Source organism: Pogona vitticeps, chromosome 5, assembly GCF_051106095.1.
Source record: "Pogona vitticeps strain Pit_001003342236 chromosome 5, PviZW2.1, whole genome shotgun sequence".
Classification (NCBI taxonomy): Eukaryota; Metazoa; Chordata; class Lepidosauria; order Squamata; family Agamidae; genus Pogona; species Pogona vitticeps.
The window spans coordinates 2,905,437-2,932,796 of NC_135787.1; the positions used below are offsets into that span (position 1 = coordinate 2,905,437).

General features: G+C 47.7%; 1 protein-coding gene across 2 annotated transcripts in view; it reads left to right on the plus strand.

Moving 5' to 3' along the window:
- Window positions 1-27,360, plus strand: part of LOC110086610 (transcription factor COE1) — a 101,133-nt gene that overhangs the window by 19,022 nt on the left and 54,751 nt on the right. For both annotated transcript variants that reach the window (XM_078394426.1, XM_078394427.1), the window contains exons 3-6: window positions 21,026-21,182; window positions 21,446-21,509; window positions 22,679-22,734; window positions 27,148-27,221. In XM_078394426.1, coding sequence (XP_078250552.1) covers window positions 21,026-21,182; window positions 21,446-21,509; window positions 22,679-22,734; window positions 27,148-27,221 — 351 coding nt within the window. The remainder of the gene's footprint in view (window positions 1-21,025; window positions 21,183-21,445; window positions 21,510-22,678; window positions 22,735-27,147; window positions 27,222-27,360) is intronic.

Sequence of the window (27,360 nt, forward strand, 5' to 3'; positions counted from 1 at the left end):
TGCAATGTCTAAATGTTCCATTTTTGCATTATGATTTACAGTTTACCTTGAGTCATACTTCTCACGTTCCATATTCCAGTTGTGTATTATGCAGCACTGCACTTTCCTTTCACCTCTCTGCATGTCTCCAAATTCCATAAAAGTACTAGTTTCCCTCTATTGCGCACTGGTTAGGCTTCATCTTGAGTCTTGTGTAGAGATGGGCATGAACCAGTTCGTCTCAGTTCATCCCAGTTTATACCATGCAACTGGTTATCCCCAGACCTTGCTCATGCATCGTTATCATCATCTGAGTTGGGTTAGAAAGACGTCCAAATGTCTATTGCTCGACTGAAAAGGATGGGTATTTTAAAATAATTGAGGTAAACAGACAAAAGAACTTTCAAAAACTTATTTATTTAAATGTCTATGTTTGAAACAGATCATACCAAAGTGTAAGACCGTCAGAAAACCTTTGCATCCTGTTTTCGATAAGATATCACTCTTCTAACTTCTTAAAGTAAATTCAACCCTCCCATGGTATTCTTTGTGAGAGAATTGTCAAAGAGCACAATCCTGTGATGTAAACTCTATCTGGGCCACAGACAGACCCAAATGCTGCAGTATTTCTCAGACTGAAATGCTTCTTTGATGGGTCCCATTCATGGCCACTGCGATAACGCTGGTTCTGAACCATCCCTCTTTCAAATGCAGCTGTTGTCCTTCCCCTTGTTGGGGAGGAATCATCCTTGTAATTGCTAATTAACTTGGTTCTGGATCTTGACATTTCTGAGATTTAGGCTGTACAAAATTAAGCAAGCATTTCAGTGGATTTAATGAGGATTGCAGGAAGGTAAATACACCATTGTAATGAAACCAGCCTTTACTGGCATCCAATCAATGTGTTTTCACTACATTTATGGGTAGTGAAAATAAAGCAGGTGCTAGATTAGTCTGGCTTTCGTCCCACTGAAACCAGGGGCTGTGATCACACATGACTCCATGAGCCAACGTCAAGAACTGGTGCGTAGGATGGGGCAAAACTGTCTGAGCATCCCGGTTTGCCGAGAGAGCAACTGTCCAAAATCATGTGTGTAAATATATTAAAAAAGCAATATAAGCACAATCAAGATGCAACAAAATGTCATTGCTAGCTTGCTTGATTCATTCATTCATTCATTTACTCACTCATTCATTGCTCTGATCTCGTGGCATGCCAGTACTCTGGACTGCTTGCATAGCTAAAACATAAACATTAAAACACCAAGAGACAAACAAACAAACAAAAAACCCACCCCATCCATCAGACCTCTTGTGAAAATACCCGAAAAGAAGCGCCAACAAATTAAATGCAGCAACATGAAATACAGTGCAGAGAGGAGGTATTGAAAAGCGTCTCTGAAAAGCAGCATTTTGACAGATTTTGCCAAGTGATAGGAGGGACAGGGCCTGGAGCCCTTCTGCTGGCCGGGCATCCGATAACGATGGAGCCACCACCAAGGCGTTCCTGGTTGCTGATTTCCGGGCCTCCCTCGGGGTGGCATCTGGCCGCATCATAACTCACCTGGAGCAAGGTGGGATGGGCAGACAATCTCAGGGAGACAGAGTAGCGGGAAGCAGGAGGGGAACGACCGTCGCAAGAGTTATGAATACCCTTCAAATTAAGAAGCCTATAGCATTGTGTTTGATCGTGCTAAACCCCACAGAAATCGGTGCAAGGCTGCAACCTAAAACCATTAACAAGGAAGGGCCTTCCGAAAAAGGAAGATCTTGACCGCTTCAGGGGAAAGCGACCAAGGAAAGGGCAAGTCAGCTGTCTGGGCCCAAGGAATTCCCAAAGATGCCCCGCGGGCAACCACGAAAAAGGCCCTCTTGTAAGCTCCTCATTTTACAACAATCGCCTCTTCTGTTCAGACTTGCAGTAAAGCAGAGCCCGTTTTTAAATAGGAAGAGCCCAGCCTTCGTGCAACTCGTACATTGCAAAAACGTCCTTCATGTAGGCTTTCGTCGTTCAACAACAAATGGTTGATTTAAAAAACAAACAAAACAACAACAAAGCCCTGTTTCAGAATTTAGATCAGCCGTGTGGCCGACCCTGGCTGTCCAGAGGGTTCTGCAACTCCGTCTTCCAGCTACCCTGGTCCCGCGTAGAGTGTGTGTGTTGAGGAACTCTGCCACGGTTACCCAACCTGGTTTACCATCAGCTTTTCAGGAACTGTAGTATCGCTAAGAATACTGCCCTTTTTTCCTTCCCTCTGCAAAACCAGGAAAGTCTTCAGAAATACGCTTAGGAGGGTTGCTCTTGTCACAGGGGTGAGAAAACATCAGTTTTGTCAAATGTGTAGCAACAATTACAGGCCGTCACGTCAATTCTGACTTATGGCAACCCTTTCCAGGACTCTCTAGGTAGAGAACACGCAGAAGGGGTTCTTCTGAAAGTGCTCAGGAACGTGACGCTCGCCCAAGGCTACGCAGGCTGGCTTTTCTCCCAGGAGGCCCACTGGGGACTCTTCACTTCTGACCGTGTCCCAAACTCACTGAGCGACACGGAGCCTGCTGTTGCTCAGCTCAATCCAGATTGATGGTGACCCTTTCCAGAGTTTCCTAGATCAAAAGTACTCCGTAGGGGTTTGCTATTCCCTTCCTCTAGGGGGAGCCCTGGGACGGTGCAGCTGGCCCAAGGCCACCCAGGCTGGCTCTTCGATAATACAAAGAGAGGAAATGTGAAATCAGATGTTATGAACTTTAGGTCAGAATGGCAGCTATGAAATTGCCTTTTAAAAGAAACATGTGTAAACAGGAGTCTTGTGGCACAGTGGTTATTAAACTGCAGTATTGCAGTCCAGACTGTGCTCGCAACCTGAGTTCGATTCCAACAGGCTCTGGTAGCTGGCTCAGGGTCAATCCAGCCTTCCATTCCTATGAGGTCAGTAAACTGAGTACCCAGCTTGCGTAGGGGAGGATGTATAAATTGAATTATAAACTGCCCTCTCTCTCTCTCTCTCTGTGTGTGTGTGTGTGTGTGTGTGTGCGCGTGCGTGCGTGTGTGTGTGTGTGTGTGTGTGTGTTTTACAGGGTGTAGGATTCCGAAGGATTTTGCTCTGGAGTAGGCAGGCTAACCCTGGATGAGAAACACAGCTCATTCTGAATGGGGTTGTCCTTCCATGGAGGAAGGATCGATGCTGTGAAGGCTTGACAGTTCTCTGGGACTCCGTGTTGTTCCTGGGTGGTCCAGGGACCTTGCTGGGGCCGAGGGGCTTTTCACATCTGCCCTTTCTTGAAGCAGAGGGATCTGGCCGTAGCAATGCCTGAGTTACTTCCTGTCCCGTCCCGGCTATGCCCTCTACGTGGGGCTGCAATTGAAGAGGGCTGAGAAGCTGCAACCCAGTGGGAAATGCTGTGCCATGGTGTCGCCAACATCCCTGGATGACTGCATGACACTTCTCCTGCATCCTTGCCTCTGGACGTCTGGCCGGATCGGAAAAACCGGAGTGCTTTAGAGCTAGGCTATCGGACATACCCCACTGTGGCAACCCCAGACCTACTGGAGTATCCCACCCTGTAGTTATGCTGCCACCAACCATTCCCTGTAAGGAGTCACACAGACCAGGAATGGATTTTAATAAATAAAAGAACAAGGTTTATTGAAACAACAAACAGGGTAAATAAAAGGATCAGGTAAATAGGATACTGGAACGTGGCATAGCCCCAATCACACACATACAACAGCTTGGTTCCCACGGAACACCTTAAGGTAACGCACAGACCCTGAACCTATCAGTTCTGGCTACCTAAATAGAAACCTGAACCTATCAGGTATGTACTAACTGACAAACAGTTGTACCCAGTCTGACACACAGACTCCAACTCCACTTCTCCACACCAGCTCCAAATATATATACAGTACAGCTCCTCCCCCCTGATGTCCCGCCTTCCACTCCCCATAGGATGGAACTTTCCCTCCAAACCCATGACAGACAGGTACCATCAGTGCTGTATGTGACACCTCCCCTCTTTATAAGTTGTTTTGCGGGGGAAAAGCTAAAGTGCTTTTCTCCAAAAAAACAACCAGGATCAAAACACAAAAACAGTTATACATTATAACACAATCCCATACTTACTCACTCTAGGTCAAACATATCAATTATGCATTTAAACATTAATATTTGCAATACATTAAGTTACCTTTATTAATACAAACCAAGCCTGTTCAATAAACAGGTACATTTAACTTTTGGTCACCAAAATATACATAGTCCATGGTTTCTTCGCCGTCTTCACTCGTCGGGTCTTCTTGACAAGGCGTCAGCAACACAGTTCATTGACCCTCTGACCACCTTCACTTCGAAGTCAAAATCTTGCAGGTTTAAAGCCCACCTCATAAGTTTACTATTATGGGTTTTCATTGTCTTTAACCACTGCAGTGGTGAGTGGTCAGTGCACAGAACAAAATGTCTTCCCCAGATGTAAGGTTTGGCCTTCTGAATCGCGTATACTATGGCCAGGCACTCCTTTTCCACGGTTGCCAAATGTCTCTCACCTTTCTGGAGTTTCCTACTCAGGTAGGACACTGGATGCTGGTCACCATTTTCATCCTCCTGGCAAAGAACTGCTCCTACCCCGCTGTTAGACGCATCGGTGTAGATGATGAACTCCCGGTCGAAGTCGGGAGCACGCAGCACTGGATAATGGACGAGCGCCTCCTTCAACCTCTGGAACGCCTCCTCACAGTCGCTGGTCCACGGGATGCGGTCATCAGTCTTCTTCCGTGTCAGATCGGTCAGCGGAGTCGCCATCTCGCTAAACCTCGGGATGAACTTTCTGTAGTAGCCCACCAACCCAAGAAATGATTTGACTTTTTTCTTGGTGTTGGGTCTGGGCCAATCACGAACGGCTTCTATCTTGGCCTCTAGGGGTTTGATCACTCCTCCCCCTACTATGTGACCCAAGTATTTTATTTCTGGGCTACCCAGCTGACACTTGCTTGCCTTTACTGTTAGCCCTGCTGCACTTAACCTCTGCAGCACTATCTCCAGGTGTTTCAGGTGATCTTCCCAGGTATTGCTGAAGATCCCTATATCGTCAATGTAGGCCACAGTAAAGTCACTGAGCCCTGCTAAGGTCTGGTCCATCAGCCTTTGGAATGTGGCTGGTGCATTTCTGAGACCAAAACTAAGGACTCTAAACTCATATAGACCGAAAGGGCTGCAAAATGCGGTCTTTTCCTGATCCCTGGGATCAATCCTTAATTGCCAGTAACCCTTTACTAGGTCCAACGATGAAATGAACCGACAACCCCCTATGGTTTCAATCAGGTTGTCTAGCCTGGGCATTGGGTAGGCATCAGGAGTGGTTACGCGGTTTAATTTCCGGTAATCTACACAAAATCTAATGCTCCCATCAGGCTTGTCCACCAGGACTATCGGAGAGGACCAAGGACTAGAAGAGGGGACGATTATGTTCTCCCTAAGCATCTCGTCCAGCTCCTTCCGCACCTTGTCCCTATAGGGTCCCGTCACTCGGTATGGGGATACTGCTTGCGGGGTTGCATCCCCTGTGTGGATCCGATGCATCACTCCCTTCACTATCCCCGGCTTATTCGAAAAAACCTTATGATATTTCGTGAGCAGCACTTTTAGTTCTTGCTGCTGGTCTTGGGTGAGTGCAGGACTGATCTTCACCTCATCTGGGTTGTATTTCACTTCCCCTCTACCCTCCCAGAAAGGTAATTCAGCTTCCTCACTCTCAGCTGCTTTTATGGCAAATAAAACCCTCTGTTCCCCTCTGTAGTAGGGTTTCAGGGCATTCACATGTACCACCCTCCGTGCTTGGTGTTCCTCCTGTTCTATAAGGTAGTTCAGATCTGACATCTTGGAAATGACCCTGTATGGTCCTGCCCATTTGAGCTGCAGTTTGTTCTCTTTGCAGGGCCTAAGCCAAAGCACTTCCTCCCCTGGGTTAAAGTGCCTCTCCCTGGCTTTCTGGTCATACCAGGTTTTCTGTCTGACCTTCTGAGCTTGCAGGTTTTCTGCTGCTAGCTCTAGGTTTCTCTTCAGGTCATTCATTAAAGTGTCTATGTACGTCACAACATCTTGTGGGTCATCCTGGGTGATCTGCTCCCAATTTTGTTTGATTAAATCAAGTGGACCTTTTACTTTTCTCCCAAACAAAAGTTCAAACGGACTGAACCCGGTACTGGCTTGGGGCACTGATCGGTAAGCAAACAAAAGGGATTGCAGCTTCTGGTCCCAATTGTTTGGATTCTCTGCCAAGTAAGCCCTAATCATGCGCATCAGAGTCCCATTGAACTTCTCCGTTAACCCATTACTTTCGGGGTGATAGGCAGTGGTTTCCTTGTGTTTAATTCCACAGATTTGCCATAACCGTTTCATGAGCTTTGATGTAAACGATGTGCCCAAATCTGTGATTATTTCTGAGGCAAATCCCATCCTGGACATATACCCCACCAAGGCATCTGCCACTGTGTTAGTTTCGATATTAGTCAAGGGTATGGCTTCGGGGTACCTCGTGGCATGGTCCACAATGGTGAGAATGAACCGGTTCCCCCTCTTTGTGGCCTTGGGCAAAGGTCCCACAATATCCACTCCTATACATTTGAACGGGGTGTCAATCACAGGCAAAGGGCACAACTTCGCTTTGGTCCTGTCACGGTTATTCCCCTGCCTCTGACACACATCACATTGTTTACAGAACTCCTTGATCTGCTTCCCTATTTCAGGCCAGTAAAAATTTTGTGTGATTCTCTGCTGTGTTTTGTTCACCCCTAAGTGCGCAGCAAACATGTCAGAGTGCCCCCTTTGTAAGATCATGGGGCGATACTTTTCAGGTACAACTAGCTGACTTCTGATCCCATCTCCCCCTTTTGAGATATTCGTCAGGGTCTCTCTATATAAAATTCCCTTTTCCTCGCGAAATCTCGCTGGGGTTTCAGGTGTTAGCTGGGTGTCTGTCACCTTTTCAAAACACTTTCGGAGAGTGGCGTCTGCCTTTTGCTCTTGGCCAAATTTGCTGTCCGTGGCTAAGGTTTCTGCCACGGCTTCGGGACTACCCTCATCTGCTTCAACCTCGGGCTCTTCAGTACCCCCCTGAACTGTCCCCGTGGTAGCTTGTGAGCGTGTAATCACTAGCACCCGTTTCACATGTTCAGCCAGGTCATTTCCCACGAGCACGGCTGCTGGCAGAGTCGATGAAATCGCTAGCCGCCAAACTCCCCTCCAGCCTTGAAAGCTCACAGGTACCTCAGCTACTGGCAGTGAGATCACCTGCCCCTCAATCCCTGCCACCTTCAGGCTCTCATTTGGGATTATATACTTCCTAGGAATAATGTCTGGATGGCACAAGTATCCCTTAGCCCCCTATACTGATAGTCAAGTATTCCTACGTCCACCCCTGCGGTCTCAAACAATTGCGAATCTGTCCTCACTAGTAAGCAGCGCTTGACCTCCACAAGAGGACCATTTTCCTCAGCCTGATCAGCAGATGTAACTGGTCCAGAGTGAGTAGCCATGGTAACAGGCTCCCTCAGTGGCAAGGAGCTTTGCTCTGTCTGGACACAGAACACAGCTTTTGGCTTGGTTCCACTCAAATCATGAGGCAAATTTCCCTTTAGCTGCTTTAATTTCTCACACTCTGAGATTAGATGGCCCTTTCCTTGACAGAAATAACATTTTCTGCTGTACTTGGAGTCTTTCTCATCTGGTTTTGGTTTTCCCTCCAAAATCTGAGGTCTTGGTGGTTTCATGTCTGAGGGTTTCCCTTCAACATGGGCCCCTCCCCCTTGCTGGTTTTTCCCTGGTCCCTGAGAGTACCTGCTGTAGGTTTCTTTGGGCTTACCCACAGTTTTCCCCTCAGCACCTAAGGGCTTCCTTATTTGGGAAATAAAATCTGCGATCTCTGCCGCTTCTGTCACCGATTTAGGTTTCCTCTCCCTCACATGGAACTTTAGTTCCCCATGCAGGACTGAATAAAACTGTTCCAGCGCTATCAGGTCTTTGAGCTGCTGGAAGGTCTCTGTCCCCTCCTGAGACAGCCATTTCTCTAGCAACCTCACCAGTTGGGCCCCCACTTGGGTAAAAGTCTGCTCTGGTTTTTTTGTGAGTGACCTGAATCTTTGCCTCAGCTGTTCAGCATTTATCCCATGCCGGGCAAACACCAGTTTTTTAAACTCAGCGGAGTCCTTCAGCAGTTCCACTGGCATCTCTGCATAGACTTCTGCCAGGCTGCCATCAAAAGTCACGCCTCAAAATAAAACGATGACTTTTTTCCTTTTGCCTCAGAAACAGCCTTCTATAGACTGCTGCTGTCCCTCCAGCACCAACTTGCAACTGTTGCCAGGCAGAATCCACCCCCTCTGCTAGGCCTCTCAGCAGACAGGCTAGATCACTGTTACTTCACGCAGCTTTGCCTCAGCCCTTTCCCGCCAAAATGGGTTGCCTCAGAGCTCCCTAATCTAGTCCCCCAATCTGAGTTTGCACGTTCTTCCACTAGCCTACCTCCCCGTGACGTAAGCCTAGAAGATTACCTACGCGCCCTCAGATTTTCCCTGACTAGACCCCCCTTGCTCTGGGCACACTTGCCAAGGCTTTGCTGGACCACTGGACAACTGGACTAGTCGTATCCCACACGCTGGACACCAATCAATGTGGCAACCCCAGACCTACTGGAGTATCCCACCCTGTAGTTATGCTGCCACCAACCATTCCCTGTAAGGAGTCACACAGACCAGGAATGGATTTTAATAAATAAAAGAACAAGGTTTATTGAAACAACAAACAGGGTAAATAAAAGGATCAGGTAAATAGAATACTGGAACGTGGCATAGCCCCAATCACACACATACAACAGCTTGGTTCCCACGGAACACCTTAAGGTAACGCACAGACCCTGAACCTATCAGTTCTGGCTACCTAAATAGAAACCTGAACCTATCAGGTATGTACTAACTGACAAACAGTTGTACCCAGTCTGACACACAGACTCCAACTCCACTTCTCCACACCAGCTCCAAATATATATACAGTACAGCTCCTCCCCCCTGATGTCCCGCCTTCCACTCCCCATAGGATGGAACTTTCCCTCCAAACCCATGACAGACAGGTACCATCAGGCTGCAATTGAAGAGGGCTGAGAAGCTGCAACCCAGTGGGAAATGCTGTGCCATGGTGTCGCCAACATCCCTGGATGACTGCATGACACTTCTCCTGCATCCTTGCCTCTGGACGTCTGGCCGGATCGGAAAAACCGGAGTGCTTTAGAGCTAGGCTATCGGACATACCCCACGTTTGCCTATGCACCCGCCCATCATTTGTTTTCATACCACCACCAAGAGAAAGGTGGCTTGGTTGAAATCGGGTCTTCTCTAGAGCACCATTTCATGCCCGATGCAGTTCGACGGGCGTGCTCCTGGCTCCGTTTGAGGCCAGCGCAGAGACCATTCTTGATTGTGGTGGGATTTTTAATGGTTTTCCATTTAAAGCTGCTTCCACTCTCCAGGATGTTTTATAGAACGGTTGCGAATCTTGCTGTTTCTGTAAATTTGTTTTAATGCGCCGTTATGCGCACTGCCGGGAGGCCTCGTGGAGGGCAGAAAGGTGTTTTATAAATATTTTAATAAAACAAATTTGTTACTAGATCATTGCCTATAAAGAAAATGAAGGGTGGAAAAGAAAAGGATGTCCCGGCGCCCGTTAATAGAGTTGTTTCTTTTCGTTGAAAACAACAGCCATTGTTCTTATCCACGTCTTGGAAATGAAACAGATTAAATTAAAAAGACTCAGGACCAGCTTGCTGTGGTGGTATAATCGGCATCTCAACTCCCATTTTCTTGTAGGAACTTAGAGGTTAGGAACATGGAAGGAGCAGCTTACATAGAAATAACCCTTCGTAATGTTGGAGTTTTATTTACAACCTCATATGCTGTCTGTAGTTTGAATGACGGGGGGGAGGACTTTCCTGGGCTGGGGGGATTGTCTGTCTCTCTAGCACTATCCAGTCATTACTTCCAACTTGAGCCCCACCTCTATGATGAGTGCTTTGTCTCTCTCTCTCTCTCTCATTGGTTGGTAGCCGTTGTTCATTGGTGTTGATCTGTTCAGTGGGTTGCTAGTATGTGTGCAATAAAGAAAGCAGAATACACAAGTCTATAATTTCAAGCAATTGTAGGTAAAGAAACATTTTTATTCTTTCTCCTACAAATATCTTAGAGTCAGTTATTGAGACCTTAGAACATGTAGCTCTTCTCCTATACCAATCTATGTACTTCTTCTGTGTAGCAAAGGGAGAATTTTACCAGAAATTCAAAACTCTGCAAGACATAACACAGCATAGAAACTCACTCAGCACCTGTCTTATTTACTACAACAGGTGATGCTTGAACCAGGTTCCAGATTTCGGGTGGTGGGCACCATCCTCTACCTAAAGGCAGTAAATGAATACAGCCATCCAAACTAGCTGCTTGTTTCTATTTCAAACATCCGGCTGAGATTTCTTTTTCAAAAACTTGGCCAAAGGCGGGTATCAGAGATGAACCATGGGGGGGTTGTTGGGACCTTGTAGCTCGGTGGTTGAGGTCTGTGGCTTTGGTGCCAGAGGTTGGGAGTTCAATTCCCTGCTGGGGTGGACCCAGAGATCCATCGGATCCCTTCCAGCTCTGCCGTTCTAAGATTCTTAAGTTCTAAAGCATTTGTGAGGGTGGCCTCTTGACCATCACCAAGAAAAGGGGATAACCAACTTGTGTGTCCTGATGTGTCAGCATAGACCCACAAGTGGAAATGGTTTTTAAAATTTAAGCTGGACCGGAGGATTGCCGGCCCAGGTGGGGAAAAGAGTGACCAGGCCGCCTGCCCGCCTGTTGCTGCGGCCGCTCTCCGGGTGTTGCTTCTTGGGGCTAGCGGGGGGCTTCGTAGTCCCCCATCTCCTTCCTTAAGGCTCTGCCTGCTCAGGCTCAGACCAGGTGCCCCTTGGAGAGGAGGCCACCTTCAAAAAAACAGAAGTCTCTCTTCTGGAGAAGACCACGTACAGCGTTCCTGCTCATGGGACCAACCACGGTGGCGGTCTTTTCCCGTTCCTGAGACAAAATATTGGTGGCCCAAGAGATAACCAAGAAAATTGTTTTTCCCTCAAGCTTGTTTAGGTAGCAGCTTAGAAATCTCTCCTCGCTCATCAACAAGCATCTCAGCTAAAGACACACACACACACACACAAAAAGAGGGAACATTGGGAGAGGCGGTGGGTGGAAAAGTAATTTACCAGGGAGATTATACTGAGGGGGAAGAGATTGTCTTCCTTTTCTCTGTGGGCTGAAAGTTGGGGAAGAAATCTGCTCGGTTTGCTTCCAGTGGGCACTCCGTTCCCTTCTTCTGCATCCCTTCGTCATTCTTGCCTTCCTTGTCTTTTACGTTTTGTTTCAGTTCCTCTTCACAACCTTTCGGCCTCTTCCCCCCCCCCCCACTCTTTTCAGGCACCCCAGAGAGTGATGGATGTGGTCGCCGGGAGGGAAGGGAACTTGTCATTGACAGAACGGATCTTTCAGTCCTCCTGGACTCTGCACGGGCAGTGTTTGGGGTGGGTAGATTTAGAGCCACACTCTCCAGCAAAGGAGCACAACAACCCAAATGGAAATTCGGAGGGTTTCGCATAGAGATGGGCAGGACCCCCAAAAAGCCGTGGTTCGTGGCTACTCACGAATCACGGTCCAGCCAAACATTTTTAAAAAATGGACCACAGACCAATTCATTTTTAAAAATGTTTGCACCTTGGGGGAAGGGGAAATTGACCCCCACAGCTTGCCCCACTGACCCCATCGCCTCCCTACCTGGTCCTCCTCCTCCTCCTCTGCCACCATTTTGAAAGACACCGGCCCTGTTTCTCTTCCGAAAGCAGGGCTTGCTATCTCTCACGATGGCAGCAGAGAACAAAATGGAGAAGGCACCGAGACCAGGTAGGGAGCTGATGCGGGCAGTGGGAGGGGAAGGGGGGGGGAAATGAACCAGGAATTTCGTGAAACTGTAAACTAAAAAAAAGTTTGTGGTTTGGGTTCGTCCGTTTTGATGCAAACCAACAAACCAGCTCTTTCCCACTAACTTTGTGGTTCTTTTTTGGGGGGGTCGGGGTTCGTGCGCATCTCTCCTTCCATGGTTTTTTTGAGGCTCAGGTGATTCTTGGGATTCAGGCACAGGATGCTGTGTGCTCCTATCAGCACTCATCATCCCCTAAAGAACAATGCATACAATTAGGGCCAGTGAAAGCATTCACAGTTGATTAGTCATGTTCTTTTAAAGTGACTGATTAAATTTGAATATCTTTTCATATTCCCAACTTCTTGAGGTATCTGTGCTGTTGACAGAAACATAAGATCCCTAATGGGGGTGGGGGAGGGAGGCAGTGCAATCTCGGGTATGTTTACTTGGGAGTAAGAGGCACATAACTTTAGGGGTACAGCTGTGAGGTGAGGTCCATTGCTGGAAGAAAACCTCACCTTTATGATGCTTATTCCCGAGAAGAGCTTCAGAAAATAAACTCTGATCTCCACCCTGTATCAACCCGCTCCCTTTGATCTTTGATTTCCTCGTCTTTTCTTGTGATCTCATTCGGTGATGATGATTCCTGTCGTCCCTGGATTTGGCCTTTGCTGACTCGGGGTGATGGGCATTGTAGTCAGGAGGGCCACAGTTTCCTCACCCCTGTTTTAGACCGTCAACTAAAAGCTTGCTTTTATTCTTTGCTCTGTCTTAGGTACTAAACCTGGCCCCAAGATAAATTGGATCAGGACTAAATTGTTTGAAACCACCATGGCAAGGGATGGCTGTAGAAGAGAGCAACTTCTCCTGGCCCCTCCCTCAGCTGGACTGGGGTGCAGGGGAGGGAATCTTCCTCATGTGTCCTCACCCCCTCCAAAAAAAAAAGGGTACCCCTTAAGACGGCAGAAGGCTTTAGCTAAACGCATGTCCTGCAGAATTTGCTTTTTTCCTCCAGCAAATTTTGACAAGAGGGTTGGTTGGGGTTGAGTGTTTTTTCCAAGTGACCCTGTGTGATCCCTTGTGGTACCGTTGTGTGTTTGTATGTGGGTGTGAGTGTGCTCATGGATAGTGGCCAGAGAGCAACTTTGAGTGCTAAACCTACTTGGAAAAAAAATCCTGTGAAACTATGACTAGATCTGCTGGATAGCTCAGTGGTTAGGTTGGGAGTTTGAATCCTTCCACTTGACAGAGGCTGGACTAGATGATCCACAGGGTCCCTTCCAGCTCTGCAGTTCTAAGGTCATTGTGGGTTTTTTGTTTGTTTGTTTGTTTCCTGCTGGGACTTCACGACAGCCCAGGTTGGCTGAGAATGCCTTGTTTGCTGCTTGGTCCGTTTGCTGAATTCAAGCAAAGGGACGTAGGGATATTTGAGGGGACCCCCCTTTCTCTAGCATTCCCCCCCCCAGAGGACAATTGCATTCACCAAAAAGGAAGACCAGTTTCCCATGCAAGAGGACAAAAGTGGGCAGAAATGTGCATCAGATCGCACCTGCCAAATAAGACGATGCAAAATCAGAAGTGATTTTTAAGATTTAAGCAGAATTGCAGTCCTTCTCCCCGGATGGGGAAAGGGTTTTGATGAGACAGCCTGTGCCCCCCCTGGCTGCTGAGACCTTGCTTCCCGGGGATGATGGGTAACTTCAGGGTCCTTGATCTCTCTGCTGTTCCCAAATCTGTTTCTTCCTCTTCCAGTCAGCCCTTGACCAGGTAAAGGTAAAGGTTCCCCTTGACAATTTTTGTCCAGTCGTGTTCGACTCTAGGGGGCGGTGCTCATCCCCGTTTCCAAGCCATAGAGCCAGCGTTTGTCCGAAGACAATCTTCCGTGGTCACATGGCCAGTGCGACTTAGACACAGAACGCTGTTACCTTCCCACTGAGGTGGTGGTCCCTATTTATCTACTTGCATTTGCATGCTTTCGAACCGCTAGGTTGGCGGGAGCCGGGACAAGCGACGGGCGCTCACTCCGTCGCATGGATTCGATCTTACGACTGCTTGGTCTTCTGACCCTGCAGCATAGGCTTCTGCGGTTTAGCCCGCAGCGCCACCACGTCCCCTTGACCAGACCAGTCCCCAAACAGCTGGAGACCCTCAAAAAGAGGAACCATCACAACTCCTCTGTCCCTCAAAACGGAAGCTTGAACACGCTCCGGCGAGACTTAGCTTCTTAGAAATGAGGTTTAAGGGTCAGGATTAGAGCTTGGAAAAGTTACTTTTTCTGGTCACTGCTTATGTCGTCTGGTGTATTCTGGGCACTGTATGCTTGGTCACGTTTTTATTTTATGTTATTTTTGATCTAGAACTCATTGGGATTAGTCAAGTTGCATGCAAAGTTGCAGTAACTCCAACATTTGCATAGTGGCAAATCCTGGCCAGCAAGTTAAACCCCCTTCAGTAGCAAACCAGCTTATATGCCACAAGCCTGCATGAACAGGAGAGTCTTTGCCTGCCAAGGGAAGGGGAAACAGAGAGAGAGAGAGAGGGCACCATCTTGAACCCTCTCAGTGGGGGGTTCCGGAGCCTGGGATCAGCCGCCAAGAGCATCTTCTCTCATACCTCCAGTGGCATCAGGACAGAGAAGGGCCTCCCCCAAAGATCTTAAGACTTAGGCAGGCTTTAGCCTCGGTTGGCACCTATACAAACCCATCAGTGTCTACAAATCTCATGCCGCTCAGGTACCCTCTTTCCTGGGGATGAATTTCCCCCCTTTTTGGATGAAGTGTGGTTATGGTCCCTGTAGAAAGCACGGCTGAGACAGTGGCGGCCGACCTAATCAAGAAGGATGGCGGCGAAGCCTTCCGTTCTGCCTTCCTTCTCACGAGGTGGCAGAACCTCGCCAGCTGAGCGCAGAGTTCATTCGGAGCGCAGATTTGCTGGCCAGGCCCGGAGGGTTTTGAGAAGCACCGCAGGGGGGTTGTCGGCGCTCAGCAGCGAGGCCTTTTTTGATTCTGTCAGCTCCGTCTGTGTGATAAGAGCGGAAAGGCCCGGGCGACTCTCTTACACGGCAGGCCAGATTTTATTACAAGCTGGTTCAAGCTTTGAGCAGACAGTCTCCCTGGAGAGAACCGGAGGGGATGATGTTTCTCTCCGAAATCCACACCCCACCAAAAACACACACACAGACACACACATACAGAGAGAGACACACACACACACACACACACAAACACACACACACCACCACCACTGGAGCTGTGAAACAAAATCCAGTGTTCAAAACAGAAGACGCATTGCAAGGTGGCCCCTTCAAAATGCAGAATTTTGAGTAAAATTAAAGAACTGGGAGAAGCTCCTTTTCCTCCAAAAATCCCAAGAATCCAGGTTGAGTGTTAGAGTCAAAGTGATATGCAAGGTTTTAGAGACACAGAATCCGAGAACTGGTCATTTCTCCCAGGAAGAATGCAAAATACATCCATTTGGACAAAATGACCGATACCAGCCTTCTCCAACTTTCTCCGGCATGAATTAGACAACAACATCCACCATCATCATCCATGCCAGGGGTAGTGGGGCTTGTCTCAAACTGATCTGGGGAACAGCAGCTTAGAGTAGAAAGCTGTGCGGGACAGAATCCCACCACCTTAAATCCCTTCCCTTGCCACCACCACCCCAACAAAGAAAATCTGTAATTCGTGAACAGGAGATTTTTTTTTTCGGAGGAAATTTCCAGAGCGCCAGGGCTGTTCTAGCAATGGCCAGGCTGGCTGAGATAGGAGAAGGTCTCCTCTTGCCGCCCAGAGTAGACCTCTGGTCGAGATGGGCAGGGTAGAAATCCAATAAAATAAATACATAATTATACTCTGGGAAAGTAACTTTTCCCCAGCTTTGGCTGTGAGGTTTAGCATCAAGACCTAGGAAGGGATGTGGCTAAAAACGAGACAGAATTCGCTCTTCTTGCTGTGTCACTCAGTACTACAATGAAGAAAGACAACTCCTCCTGGGTTTTAACATGGCTGTGGGCTTTGGGGCCTTGTGCATCCGGGAAAGTAACTTTTCCCATCTCTGACTGATCTGCTTCAGAGCCAGGACTGTCTGTGTGGACTCCGTTCTGAAGGTCTGAATCTCCATGTTCATGGAGGTGGCTCTATCATAGCAGGTCCCATGTCTGACGGCTAAAGTGCTAAAGGAAATGACCCGTAGCAGCTTTTGCTATAAATGAAGTTAATAGTTTCAGAAACCCATGATTCAAAAATTATCCCAGCATGAGATCATGCCACCTGGATCTCGCAGAGGTTTGGCGGCAGCGGCGGTTCCCTGCATCCGCCTGCATCGGAAGAAGCCCTGTTAAACCAAACGAAATACACTTCTGGGAAGATGGTGTTAGGCAGCTCAGGGTCCTGGACTACAACTCCCATCATGTCTCACCACTGGCTATGCCTGATGAGAATTAAAGTCCAAGACAATCTCTACATATCCAACACAGCTGCCTTGACGGCTGGTTCTCTTCTGAGCCAATTCAAAGACGCCCCCTTCGGACATTTCATTGTCTATATTTTAAATCTCCAGGAGAGAACGGCTCTCTCCCATGAGTGCCCCCCCCCGGACCAGGTTTTATGAAAAACCAACAGTATTTGAGACACCATTCTTTTTTGAGGTTAGAATAATCCCCAGAAGGAGCAGGGTCTTTTCTGTGATGGCTCTAAATGTGTCCAATCTGTTCCCTTGTAAAAAAAAAAAGCTTGAATAGCTTTCCTTTCTTTTCTTTATTTGTTTGTTTTATTTATGGGCTGTGTTTCTCCCAATTAGGGGACCCGTTATCTCTCCTTTCCTTCCCACGACATCCCTATATGTACATATGCATTCTGCCAAGTTATGAGGAGCCGACTATTTTGGTATTTCAGTTAGATTTCTACTCCTGCTCCTGGTTATTAGTTGTTTGGTTTATGGTTTAAAATTTACAGCTGTGCATATATCAGATTGTTACCTAAAATGTGTCAAGGCAAACAATATTCTTGACGCTCACTTTGAGCATAGTTCAAGCAGCACTGGAATTAACATGAGCTGCTGGAATACAGGGGGGGGGGGGGGAGAAATCCAGGTAGAAATTGATTTGAAACAGTGGAGACAGGGTAGGGGTGGGATAAGAAGATAGATCTGATGTGTTACTTCCCCCCCCCCCCCGTGTCTTTTCTGTGGCAGAGTTCTGAATTTTTGGTAAGATTTATTTTTTCCCCTTTACTAGAAGCACAGAAATGTCCTCCCCTTCTTGCCTTCACTCTTTCCCAATATCAGGGTCTTTCCCAGGGAGTCTTCTCTTCTCATGAGATGGCCAAAGTATTGGAGGCTCCACTTCAGGATCTGTCCTTCCAGGGAGCACTCAGGGTTGATTTCCTTTAGAATGGATAGGTTTGTTCTCCTTGCAGTCCAGGGGACTCTCAAGAGCCTCCTCCAGCACCACAATTCAAAAGCACCAATCCTTCGGCGGTCTGCTTTCTTGATGGTCCAGCTCTCACTTCCACACATCGATCCTGGAAAGAGCATAGCTTTGCCAGCTTTGTTGGCAAGATGATGTCTCTCCTTTTTAAGATGCTGTCGAGGTTCGCCATCGCTTTCTTTCCACTTCGTGACTGCTGTCACCATCTGCAGTGATCATGGAGTGACCTTAGTCTTGCATAGTTATTTTGTTCGGTTGTTGTGAGTTTTTTGGGCTCTTTGGCCGTGTTCTGAAGGTTGTTCTTCCTGACGTTTCGCCAGTCTCTGTGGCCATGGGCATCTTCAGAGGACTGGAGTAGGAACTCTGTCCATGCCTGTTCCTACTCCTGTCCTCTGAAGATGCCGGCCTCAGAGACTGGCGAGACGTCAGGAAGAACAACCTTCAGAACACGGCCAAAGAGCCCGAAAAACCCACAACAACCATTAGATCCCGGCCGTGAAAGCTTTCGCGAATACGTTATTTTGTTTGTTTGAGTCAGGCATCAATCCCAAAGCCGAAGGAATCCTCCTCCTGTAGTAGGCAAAAAGACCGACAGGTGGCATTGTTTTGCCAGGCGTTCCTGGAAAGAACGCCATGCCAGGAGAGAGACCGTATTTGGCTCAAGCTTTCCTGCCAGCTTCTTCGTAAACGTGAGCAAAAAGATCACGAGATCCGAAAAGTTTGCATGCGAGGAAGTGTAAGACCCTGACTTTTGCTTCCCCAGCCAGTGGGACTTTGAGCGCATGGCCCCTAAAAACTAGATTCCGGATCCCCTGTGTGGAGTAAGTTGATTTTGATTCTCATAAGAACTTACCAAAATAGAGATTTTTTTTAAAAAAAAGGTGGGATCAACAAGACATTTTGAAAAATGGAATGCAAGAGAAAGCAGAAGTGACAGATGCATTCATGTTGGTGCTAGGAGCAGAATAGGTTAATGGGTGTTTGTGTTAATTAACACCCTCCTTGTGTTAATTTGTGCACCTTTCCCCTTGCCCAGGCAAGCGTGAGTCCGGGCTCATACAGCGGAGAGCCAACCAGCCGCTCAGCTTTTTCTGTGCCATGAATAAAGTAGAAAGCGAAGATGTTTGGCGTCAGATGTTAGGGCTGATGTTCTCCTGGGTTCTGTTTGTAAGAAAAGACAAACCCCTTGTGGACTGCTCACAATCCTGTGGCTGAATCTTCAGTCTATGGGGGGGGGGGGAAGGAGAAATCTTGTCTTCACTGCCGGAGACCTTCCAAATCATTTTGGATAGGGTTAAAAACACAAACAATCCACACCATGGGTTCCGAACTGACTGTGTGAGCTTCATTCTTTGCTGATGGATCAGCTACGTCTTATCCTGTCTTTCCTCTGGGCAGCCTACACAGGTCTGTTCCTTCCCACTTTTATCACTGGAGGAGATCTGTGGAGTCAGTCGCACAGAGAGAGAGAGAGAGAGAGAGAGAGAGAGAGGCCCCAGGTCCTTCCGGGACATTCATAACTCAGTGAGGACTACTAGGTGCCACATCTCACGTGTTGAAATTCAGCCCCCCCCCCCCAAATGCTGCAGCACTCCAGAAAGCACAACTCTGCATGTCTGTTCCTTGCTTATTTTATCTCCTTTTCCTCTTTCCTGATCCTTCTAGAGTTGCAAAATTTTAGACCAAAGAACTGGCGAGGCTTCAACCGTTTTGATGCCATGCGAGAGATCAACTCAGCCACATCGCTGGCCCGGGGTTGCTTCAAAGACCCTCTCACTCCCGCTCCTTCCATCTTTTTGAGCGAGCGAGAACTTTTATATTTTTTTCCTCCAGCGGATGAGGAGGAGCAGAGCTCTAGAAGTTACTTTTCCAGTCTAGCGTGCCCAGATTCTGGAGAGAGTGGCAGGACTGGGAGTCATAGTCCTGCAAATTGACGTATCTAATGTCTGACTTTCCCAGGACTTCTCTGTTTTAGATAAAGCAGGGTAGAAAAAGAGGTTTTCTAGTACTGCTATGATGGTGAATGCTCTTAGCATCTTAGAATCAGAGGATAATGGAGTTGGAAGGAGCCTCTAAGGCCATCAAGTCCAACCCCCGGCTCGATGCAGGAATCCAAATCAAAGCAGATCAGAGGGATGACTGTCTAATATTCTCCTGAAGGCCTCCAGGGTTGGAGCGCTCACCACTTCCCTCTGAGGTCATGGGTTCCATTGTTCTGCTGCTCTAACAGTTAATTTAACAGTTTATTTTTTTTCTTGATATTCAGCCTAAATCTGACTTCCTGTAGCTTGATCCCATTATTATGTGTCTGCATTTGGGGATGATTGAGAACGGAGCCTGCCCCTCCTCTTGATGATTGCCTTTCAAGTACAGTATTTGAAAAGTGCTATCGGATCTCCCCTCCGTCTTCTTTTCTTGAGACTAAACATGCCCAGTTCCTTTGGTCTTTCCTGATAGGGCTTGATATCCAGTCCCCTGATCATCATCCTTGTTGCCCTCCTCTGAACTTGCTCCAAATTGTTAGCATTCTTCTTGAAATGTGATGTCCAGAACTGGACACAAGACTCTAGGTGAAGCCTCACCAATGCTGAACAGAGGGAGACTAGTAAGCACCTCACAGGATTTGGAAATGATGTTTCCATAAATGCAGAAGTTATCACATTTTCCTTGTTTTGCAACCACATCACACTGTTGGCTCATATTCATCTTGTGATCTACAACAATCCCAAGATCCTTCTCACTGGCAGCATGACTGAGCCAGGTATCCCCCATCTTGGAACTGTGCATTTGGTTTTCCCTCCTCGGTGTCGAACTTTGCACTTATGCCTGTTGAATTTCATTCTGTTCTTATCAGCCTAGTGCTCAAACCTATCCAGATCTTTTTGAATTTTGTTTCTGTCTTCCAGGGTACTAATGCTATTCCACCCAATTTTGTGACATGTACAAATTTGGCAAGCATTTCCTGCACCATCTCATCCAAGTCATTGATATAAATGTTGGCGAGCACCAGTCCCGGGGTTGAGCCTCATGGTACCCCACTTGTGACCTTCTCCCAATGGGAGAAGGAGTCATTGACAAGCACTCTCAGAGTACAATTCTGTAACCAACTGCGTATCTACACTTGTTCTGTCCAGCCCACCACCCACGAGCCTGATAATCAGTATATCATGGGGCCCTTTCTCAAAAGCTCTGCTGAAGTCAAGATATACTACGTCTACAGCATTCCCACTATCTCCTGGCTGTGCCCATACCTTTTTCCATCAAACACCCCCCCAACCTCCTCAAATGGGATAAGATCAGAGCTGAGCTCCTAGAACTGAATTGTTGCACTCCATTCGTTTTGGCTTTTGAATCTAACCCAGGTGTCATCATACTTTAGGGCCAAATGTCACGGGATGCCCCCTGACATTCTGGCTACAGGTTGTAACCAGTACGACACCGATCTCCGAAGGTCTTGTGTGTGTCTTGTCCTGTTGATTCATTTTGCAGGTGGCCACAGCCACCCAGGTCTTAGAGTCTGGGGAGGGATCCTTACCCCCACAAGCTCGCTGCTGGAGGTACGATGAACCAATCAGCTCCCCACCCTCCGCCCCCCCGTATAACTAACACCCTTCTTTTTATCCTCTTTCCCTCCCAGCGGTGTTGGGCTGGCTCGGGCTCACTTTGAGAAGCAGCCGCCTTCCAACCTCAGGAAGTCCAACTTCTTCCACTTCGTCCTGGCCATGTACGACCGGCACGGGCAACCCGTGGAGATCGAGAGGACCTCCTTCATTGATTTTGTGGAGAAGGACAAAGTAAGTGGCCAGCAGATTGCCGCGGTTGTGATTTCACAGCATCGCCCGGTGGCAGCAGTGGCTCCGTGCTTCCAGGCCACATTCCTGGGAGTAAGTCAGTACCATGAGAGCGACGTCTGAGTAGAGGGAGGGAGTAACTCAGCCAAGGTTGCCCGGGGAGATTTTTTAAGGCTGAGCTGGGATTTTTGGATTGGGGCGTCCCCGGACCGTAGAGAGACGGGGGTCACGAGACAGGTTTTCATCGGCTTCCCACCTTCTTTCAGGAGCAGAATGGAGAGAAAACCAACAACGGCATTCACTACCGGTTACAACTGCTGTACAGCAACGGTGAGCATAAGTCCCTTTGGTGCTAAATTAAATTCCTTTGTTGGCCCCAAGGGGAAGATCTCCCTGGGTGCCGACGAGGAGACGGGTGGGTCTCAGAGGCTGTGCCTTGTCTCTGGTGTCAGGGGCTGTAGGGTGGAAGAAGGGGGCTCAGGACCCTTGCAGTGGGATACTTGGACCGTCATCTTTCACATTCTGTATTGCAATGATGGAGGGAACCGGTGGGTGAGAGACGTTCGGGTTTATCTCTCTTCTAATTCTTCTTATAATCTCTTTGCTGGCCTTGTCAAAGAAACTCTGTAGGGTTCACGTAAATTAAAACCAGACTGTCCTTCATTTGGCCCCAAAGTTGATCTCCACCACCACCGAAGGCTAAGGATCCTCGTTAAGCTTCTCAAACAAATTAACCTTCTTTCATTTCCTGGGAACCTGGAGAGGGTTGGGGAAAGCAGAAGGGACTTTTCCCAGGAACCCTTACCCTCTTGGGAACCACGCAACATGGTGGAGCTGCAGGAATCCCTTGTTACGCTGAGCACCATCCTTCTCTGACCCCTAACCCTATAGAGGTGGCAGACTCTAGGTCCCATCATCCCCATCCAGGAGAATGAGTGGTGGGAGGTGCTGTCCAGCATATCTGGAGGGTACCATCTGGGGAGGACGATCCACAGTGAAGGGTCGTTTCTGGTCTTCTTGGTAGGTAGGTAGAGGAGGGAAGCCAGGTCAGTGGAAGTGGGATAAAATGAGCTTACCCTTCACAGGGCCAAAGCAATCGGGGGATAATCAGAACGGGAAGGACCAACAGATTCCCCCTCTTAGCATCCCCACTGTTACTGATAGACTTCTTCGCCTTTCCCATCACACCAGTGGCTCAACTCTGACTTGTCTTGGGTTCCCCCACCCCCGACTCGGCTCAAAACTCGGAACCTACCCACCTCCTCCCTTTTTTCCCTTTGGGGGGGGGACTCGTTTTTAATAGGGACTCAGACTTGGGATTCGAGCCCAAACATCCCTGGGACCTAGGGGGATCCCGGAGGCCAGAGGGGTTCATCTGATGGGCCGCGTCTGGCAGAATTTCCCAGCTGGCTGACCTATTCTAGGAGCTGTGATCCAAGGGGGAAAAAAGAGCCGCTTTCCCCATCACTGACGTCTCCTCTCCCTCTGCTTCCCTGCAGGGCTTCGGACGGAGCAGGACCTCTACGTCCGGCTGATTGACTCCATGTCCAAGCAGGTAACGGCGTCCAGTGCTGGCGGTGGGATGGGCTGGGGGGGAGGAATGCCTCCGCCTGGATGGCCCTAGCGGAGACGACACCAAAGGGGGATCAAGGGCTCTGGGGTTTAGGTCTCTGGATGCAGAGCCAGAGGTTGGGAGTTTGATTTCCTGCTGGGCCTCCTGGGAGTCCCAGTGGTATATGTGTCTCCCGCCACCTGCCACAGAAGAAAGGAACGGGAAACCACTTTCTGAGTCTTCTCTGCCTGGAAAATCCTGAAAAATAGTTGCCATAATTCAGAAGTGACTTGGCAGGCCATGACTTTGAAGTTGGCTGGATAATGCAGGGGCTCAGGTCTCTGCCTGCAAAGCCAGAGGTTGGGGGTTCCATTCCTGACTGTCCCTCCTGGGAGAAAAGCCAGCCTGGGTGGCCTTGGGCCAGCTGCACCGTAGTCCCAGGGCATTGCCAAAAGAAGGGAAGGGGAAACCACGTCTGAGTCTTCTCTACCTGGGAAACCCCGAAGCGGGTGCCCATAAACCGGAAATGACTTGATAACACACGGTTGTTGATTAGACATAACCAAACACCTATGGAGGTGGAATACTATGTGCCTGTCGGTCAGAGTTTGGAGAAGAGCTTGCTGGGAGGGACTACAGCTCCCAGAATCCCCCAACTGGCACAACCACTCCTGCTGTCTCCCTACATTGAAGGGAAAGGCTTAGAATTCTCTGGGTGGCCATCCGGGCAGCCGTGGGGGAGGTCCAGTGGCCTTCGTAAAGATGGGGCCAGATTTGTGCCTTGAGTAAACCAGGACAGGGAGAGTGCAAGAGGCTTCATAGACTTTTACGTTCTTGGAATCTAAAAGAGGTAAAGAATCACAGCAATCTCTTGCAGGGGGAGAAGTGGGGTGACCCCGTGAAATTTGAGCCATGTCCAGACGGAGGAAAGGACACAAGCAAAGCCTTCTCTCTCCTCCTCTTAGCATGAGAAACCGAGCGGGGGGTGGGGGGTGGGAATGTGTTGGAAGGGTCATTGGCCGAAATGAACAGCGGGAGATTCAGGAAGCAGAAAAGGAAGCATGCTTTCCCAGCACGTATTTAAACTGTGGAACTCCCTTCCACAGGAAGTGGCAATGCCCCCCCCCCAAACTGGACAGATTTCAAGAGCCTAGAAGACGCCAGGGCACAGTCCACAGCCCTCAAGCTATCCCAGACCAGGCATCGCTAACAATCCGTGCTTTTTTTGCCCCCGTAAGCCGAGCCAGGCAGGATCCATGCAAGAGGAGCTGAGTTTGTTGTGCTTCTAACCTTTTCCCCTCGAGGCAGAAAACCAGAGGGAAACAACCCCTCTCTTGCAAATAACAAGAAAACACTTCATTATGCTTCACCATAATTAATCAACACCATTAATGATTCTAACGGGCACATGGGACGCCTCTGCTCTTTAATACCAACTTAGCACCAAGGAAGGGCCAGGCCCTGCGCAGAGAAGCAAGACTATCACCGGTTGATTCTGGAGAAGCTGGGGCTCACGTCGGGCAGATGGCTCTGTGCCAGGTCTCAAAACGACCACCTCTATTGTCATTTTTCTCTTCTTCGTTGCCATCCATTAGCATAGACGAAGAACATAAGAGTGAGAAGGAGGGTAGCTTTAATATTCTCTCTGAGATGCTAGTTTTCTGGGCCCCAGGAAATGTTTTGAATGGAAAAATGTCCTATCTTGTGGAATAGCCCAGACATGGAATGGCCAAAGGGCCAGCTGGCAGAGAAACAAGGTGTGTGTGTGGGGGGGGGTCCAGCATCCTGGGATGGAGGGAAAGGCTTCGTTATTTGGGGTACATTGTTGTATGAAATTTAAGACCCCAGGCTCTTAAATGAGAGTCATTCCAGGGGAGAGCAGTGAAGAGAGATGGTAGATCTATGTGTGTGTTCCTTTAACAACCTTATCAACAACTACCATGTTTATTCAACTAATTAGTTTGATAAATCTGTTTGAAAAAGTCAGTAAAACTACATGCAAGAAGGATCTTGGAATCGTCACAGATCACGAGCTGAACATGAGCCAAATGTGCGATGTGGCTGCAAAAAAGGCAAATGCTATTTCAGGCTGCATTAACAAGAAGTAGAGTCTCCAAATCTCATGAACTATGAATCAGTCCCCCTCTATTCAGCACTAGTTAGCCCTGTGCCTAAGTCTGGACGCTGCACTTTAAGAAGGACACCAGACATATTGGAGCCAGTTCTGCAGAAGGCTGATCACAAGGGTGATCTGGGGGCTGGAAACCAAGCCCTGTGAGGAAAGACTGGAAGAAGTCTTATTTCGCCTTGAGAAAAGAAAACTTGAGAGGTGACACGATAGCACTTTTCGAATACTTGAAAGGCTGTCATACAGAGGAGGGGCAGTATCTGTTCTCAATCGTCCCAGAGTGCAAGTGAAAGGAATCTAGATTTCAGTGGAATATCAGGAAAAACTTCTTAACTGATAGAGTAGTACAACAAGGGAACCCATGGCCTCGAGAGGTGATGAGTGAGTGCTCCAACACTGGAAGCCTTCAAGAGAAATTTAGACATCCGTCTGTCTGAGAGCTGCGTTGATTTGGATTCCTGCCTTGAGCGGGGGTTTGGATCCGATGGCCTTAAGAGGCCCCTTCCAACTCCAGGATTCTAGGACTCTGTGGAACTAAAAATCCATACAATATATTGATAAGAATGTTTGAGCCCAGGTTAAGACCACTGGCCTGCAGAGCATTCTGTTGTGCGGGAGTGATTTCTGCTTTCTTAGGGAGAAGTTCACTTTGCACTTTGACAAATTTTTTACTTTTGAGCAAGGATAAGACACACGTCACACACAGGCCACAAAACGTGGCTCTCACCTGTTTGATCATCCCGGATGCTGAGATTTTTCTTAAAAACAAGCTGCACGCAGGGTGTGCTCCTTGTTTTCAATGTAATTAATATGAACAGCTAGAAAACAAGACATCCATTCCCCATGTGCCCTGTTCTAAAGGGAGTCTAACATTTAAGTGGGATTGGGTTTTATCATTTAAATGAGATTATATCTGAACCAATCCTGCTCGTAGGGTGAGTGTTTATAAGCTGCAGAAACTGTTGATAACCTAATTGATCAGCCAGGACTCAAAACATTGCATTTTAAAGGGGCACACTGCATTATTGCTCATTACTTTTAGTTACTCCTTGGCAGCTATTGTCACATCTCTGATTACTCAAGCTTGTTGTGTTCCATTTTATTATAGGTTATAAGTAAAAACAAAATAAAAATTAAAAATAATTAAAAAACAAAAGAACAAATATGAAAGACAAGACCGCGGTGACACCTTAAAGACTAAGTGTTATGTTTTAATGTGGCCTTATTATTATTAATACTATTTTTTGGCATTGCAATTTCCAACAGGCCAGAAAAATGTATATGGAAATATTCTTTGTTTCCCTCTAGTGGCCATTTCTGATATTGCACCTTGGAAATATAAAAATACAAAAAGAAAAATGGAAGAATTACACATCTTGTCAGTTAAGAATGTCATAAAACTGGAAAACCAATTGTCAAGATGCCTCTAAAATGCCATTTTAATGGAAAATTGGAAAAAAAATTGCTGTTACTCCTCATTCCAGAGTTACGTGGGTGTTACCTAAACACCAAGAGTAACTTTGTAACTAATTGTCCCAGTGCTCTAAAGTAACTCGCAGCTGCCATGACCAGCCGAGAGTGCAGCTGCCTTCATACCTGGGGCAGAGCGCTTCCGGTAAGGCTCAAAGCGCCCTTTCAATAAAGGATCATTTTGGAAGTGCAAAACATTGGCAGCAAGCAATTCAGGCCTGATAAACCCTTAGATATTTGATGGTTGTTGTAGGTTTTCCGGCCTGTTTGGCCATGTTCTGGAAGTTCTTCTTCCTAACTTTTCCCCAGTCTCTGTGGCCATGGGCATCTTCAGAGGACTGGAATAGGAATTCTGTCTGCGTTCTGGTGTAGTGTGTGGGATAGTTGAATATTTGTATCTCAGCCTTTTCACCAGAACACAGACAGAGTTCTGACACCTGTCCTCTTAAGCTGCCGGCTGCAGAGACTGGCGAAACGTTAGGAAGAAAAACCTCTGGAACATGGCCGAAACAGCCCGGAAAACCTACAACAACCATCGGATCCTGGACATGAAATCCTTCGCAAATAAGTTAGATATTATCCTTAGGATTTTTTGTTTGGAAGCTGGTGGAAACTTAGAAACTAGAGGAGTGACTGGGTAAAATTTCCACCAATTAGAGGTGGGGCTTAAATTTATTTATTTTAAAATTCCTTTTGTTCGTTTGTTTATTCACCAAATGTTTGCTTGGCCTGTGAAAAATGAAGGATGTGCTGAGCTGCCTAATACCTTGGCTCACCATAAAAATCATACTTTTTTTTTGTTCCCACTCCGTTTCCAGGCAATAATTTATGAAGGTCAAGACAAGAACCCGGAGATGTGCCGAGTGTTGTTGACACATGAAATCATGTGCAGGTGAGTTCCACTGCCAAGCCCATCCACCCTCTTACTCAATAAGAGGGAGATCTGAATTATTTCTAATCTAGCATGTACCCTTCCCGGACATTTCATGAAAGAACCTGGAGCTAAGGATAGTTTGCTAACATTTAAGGAG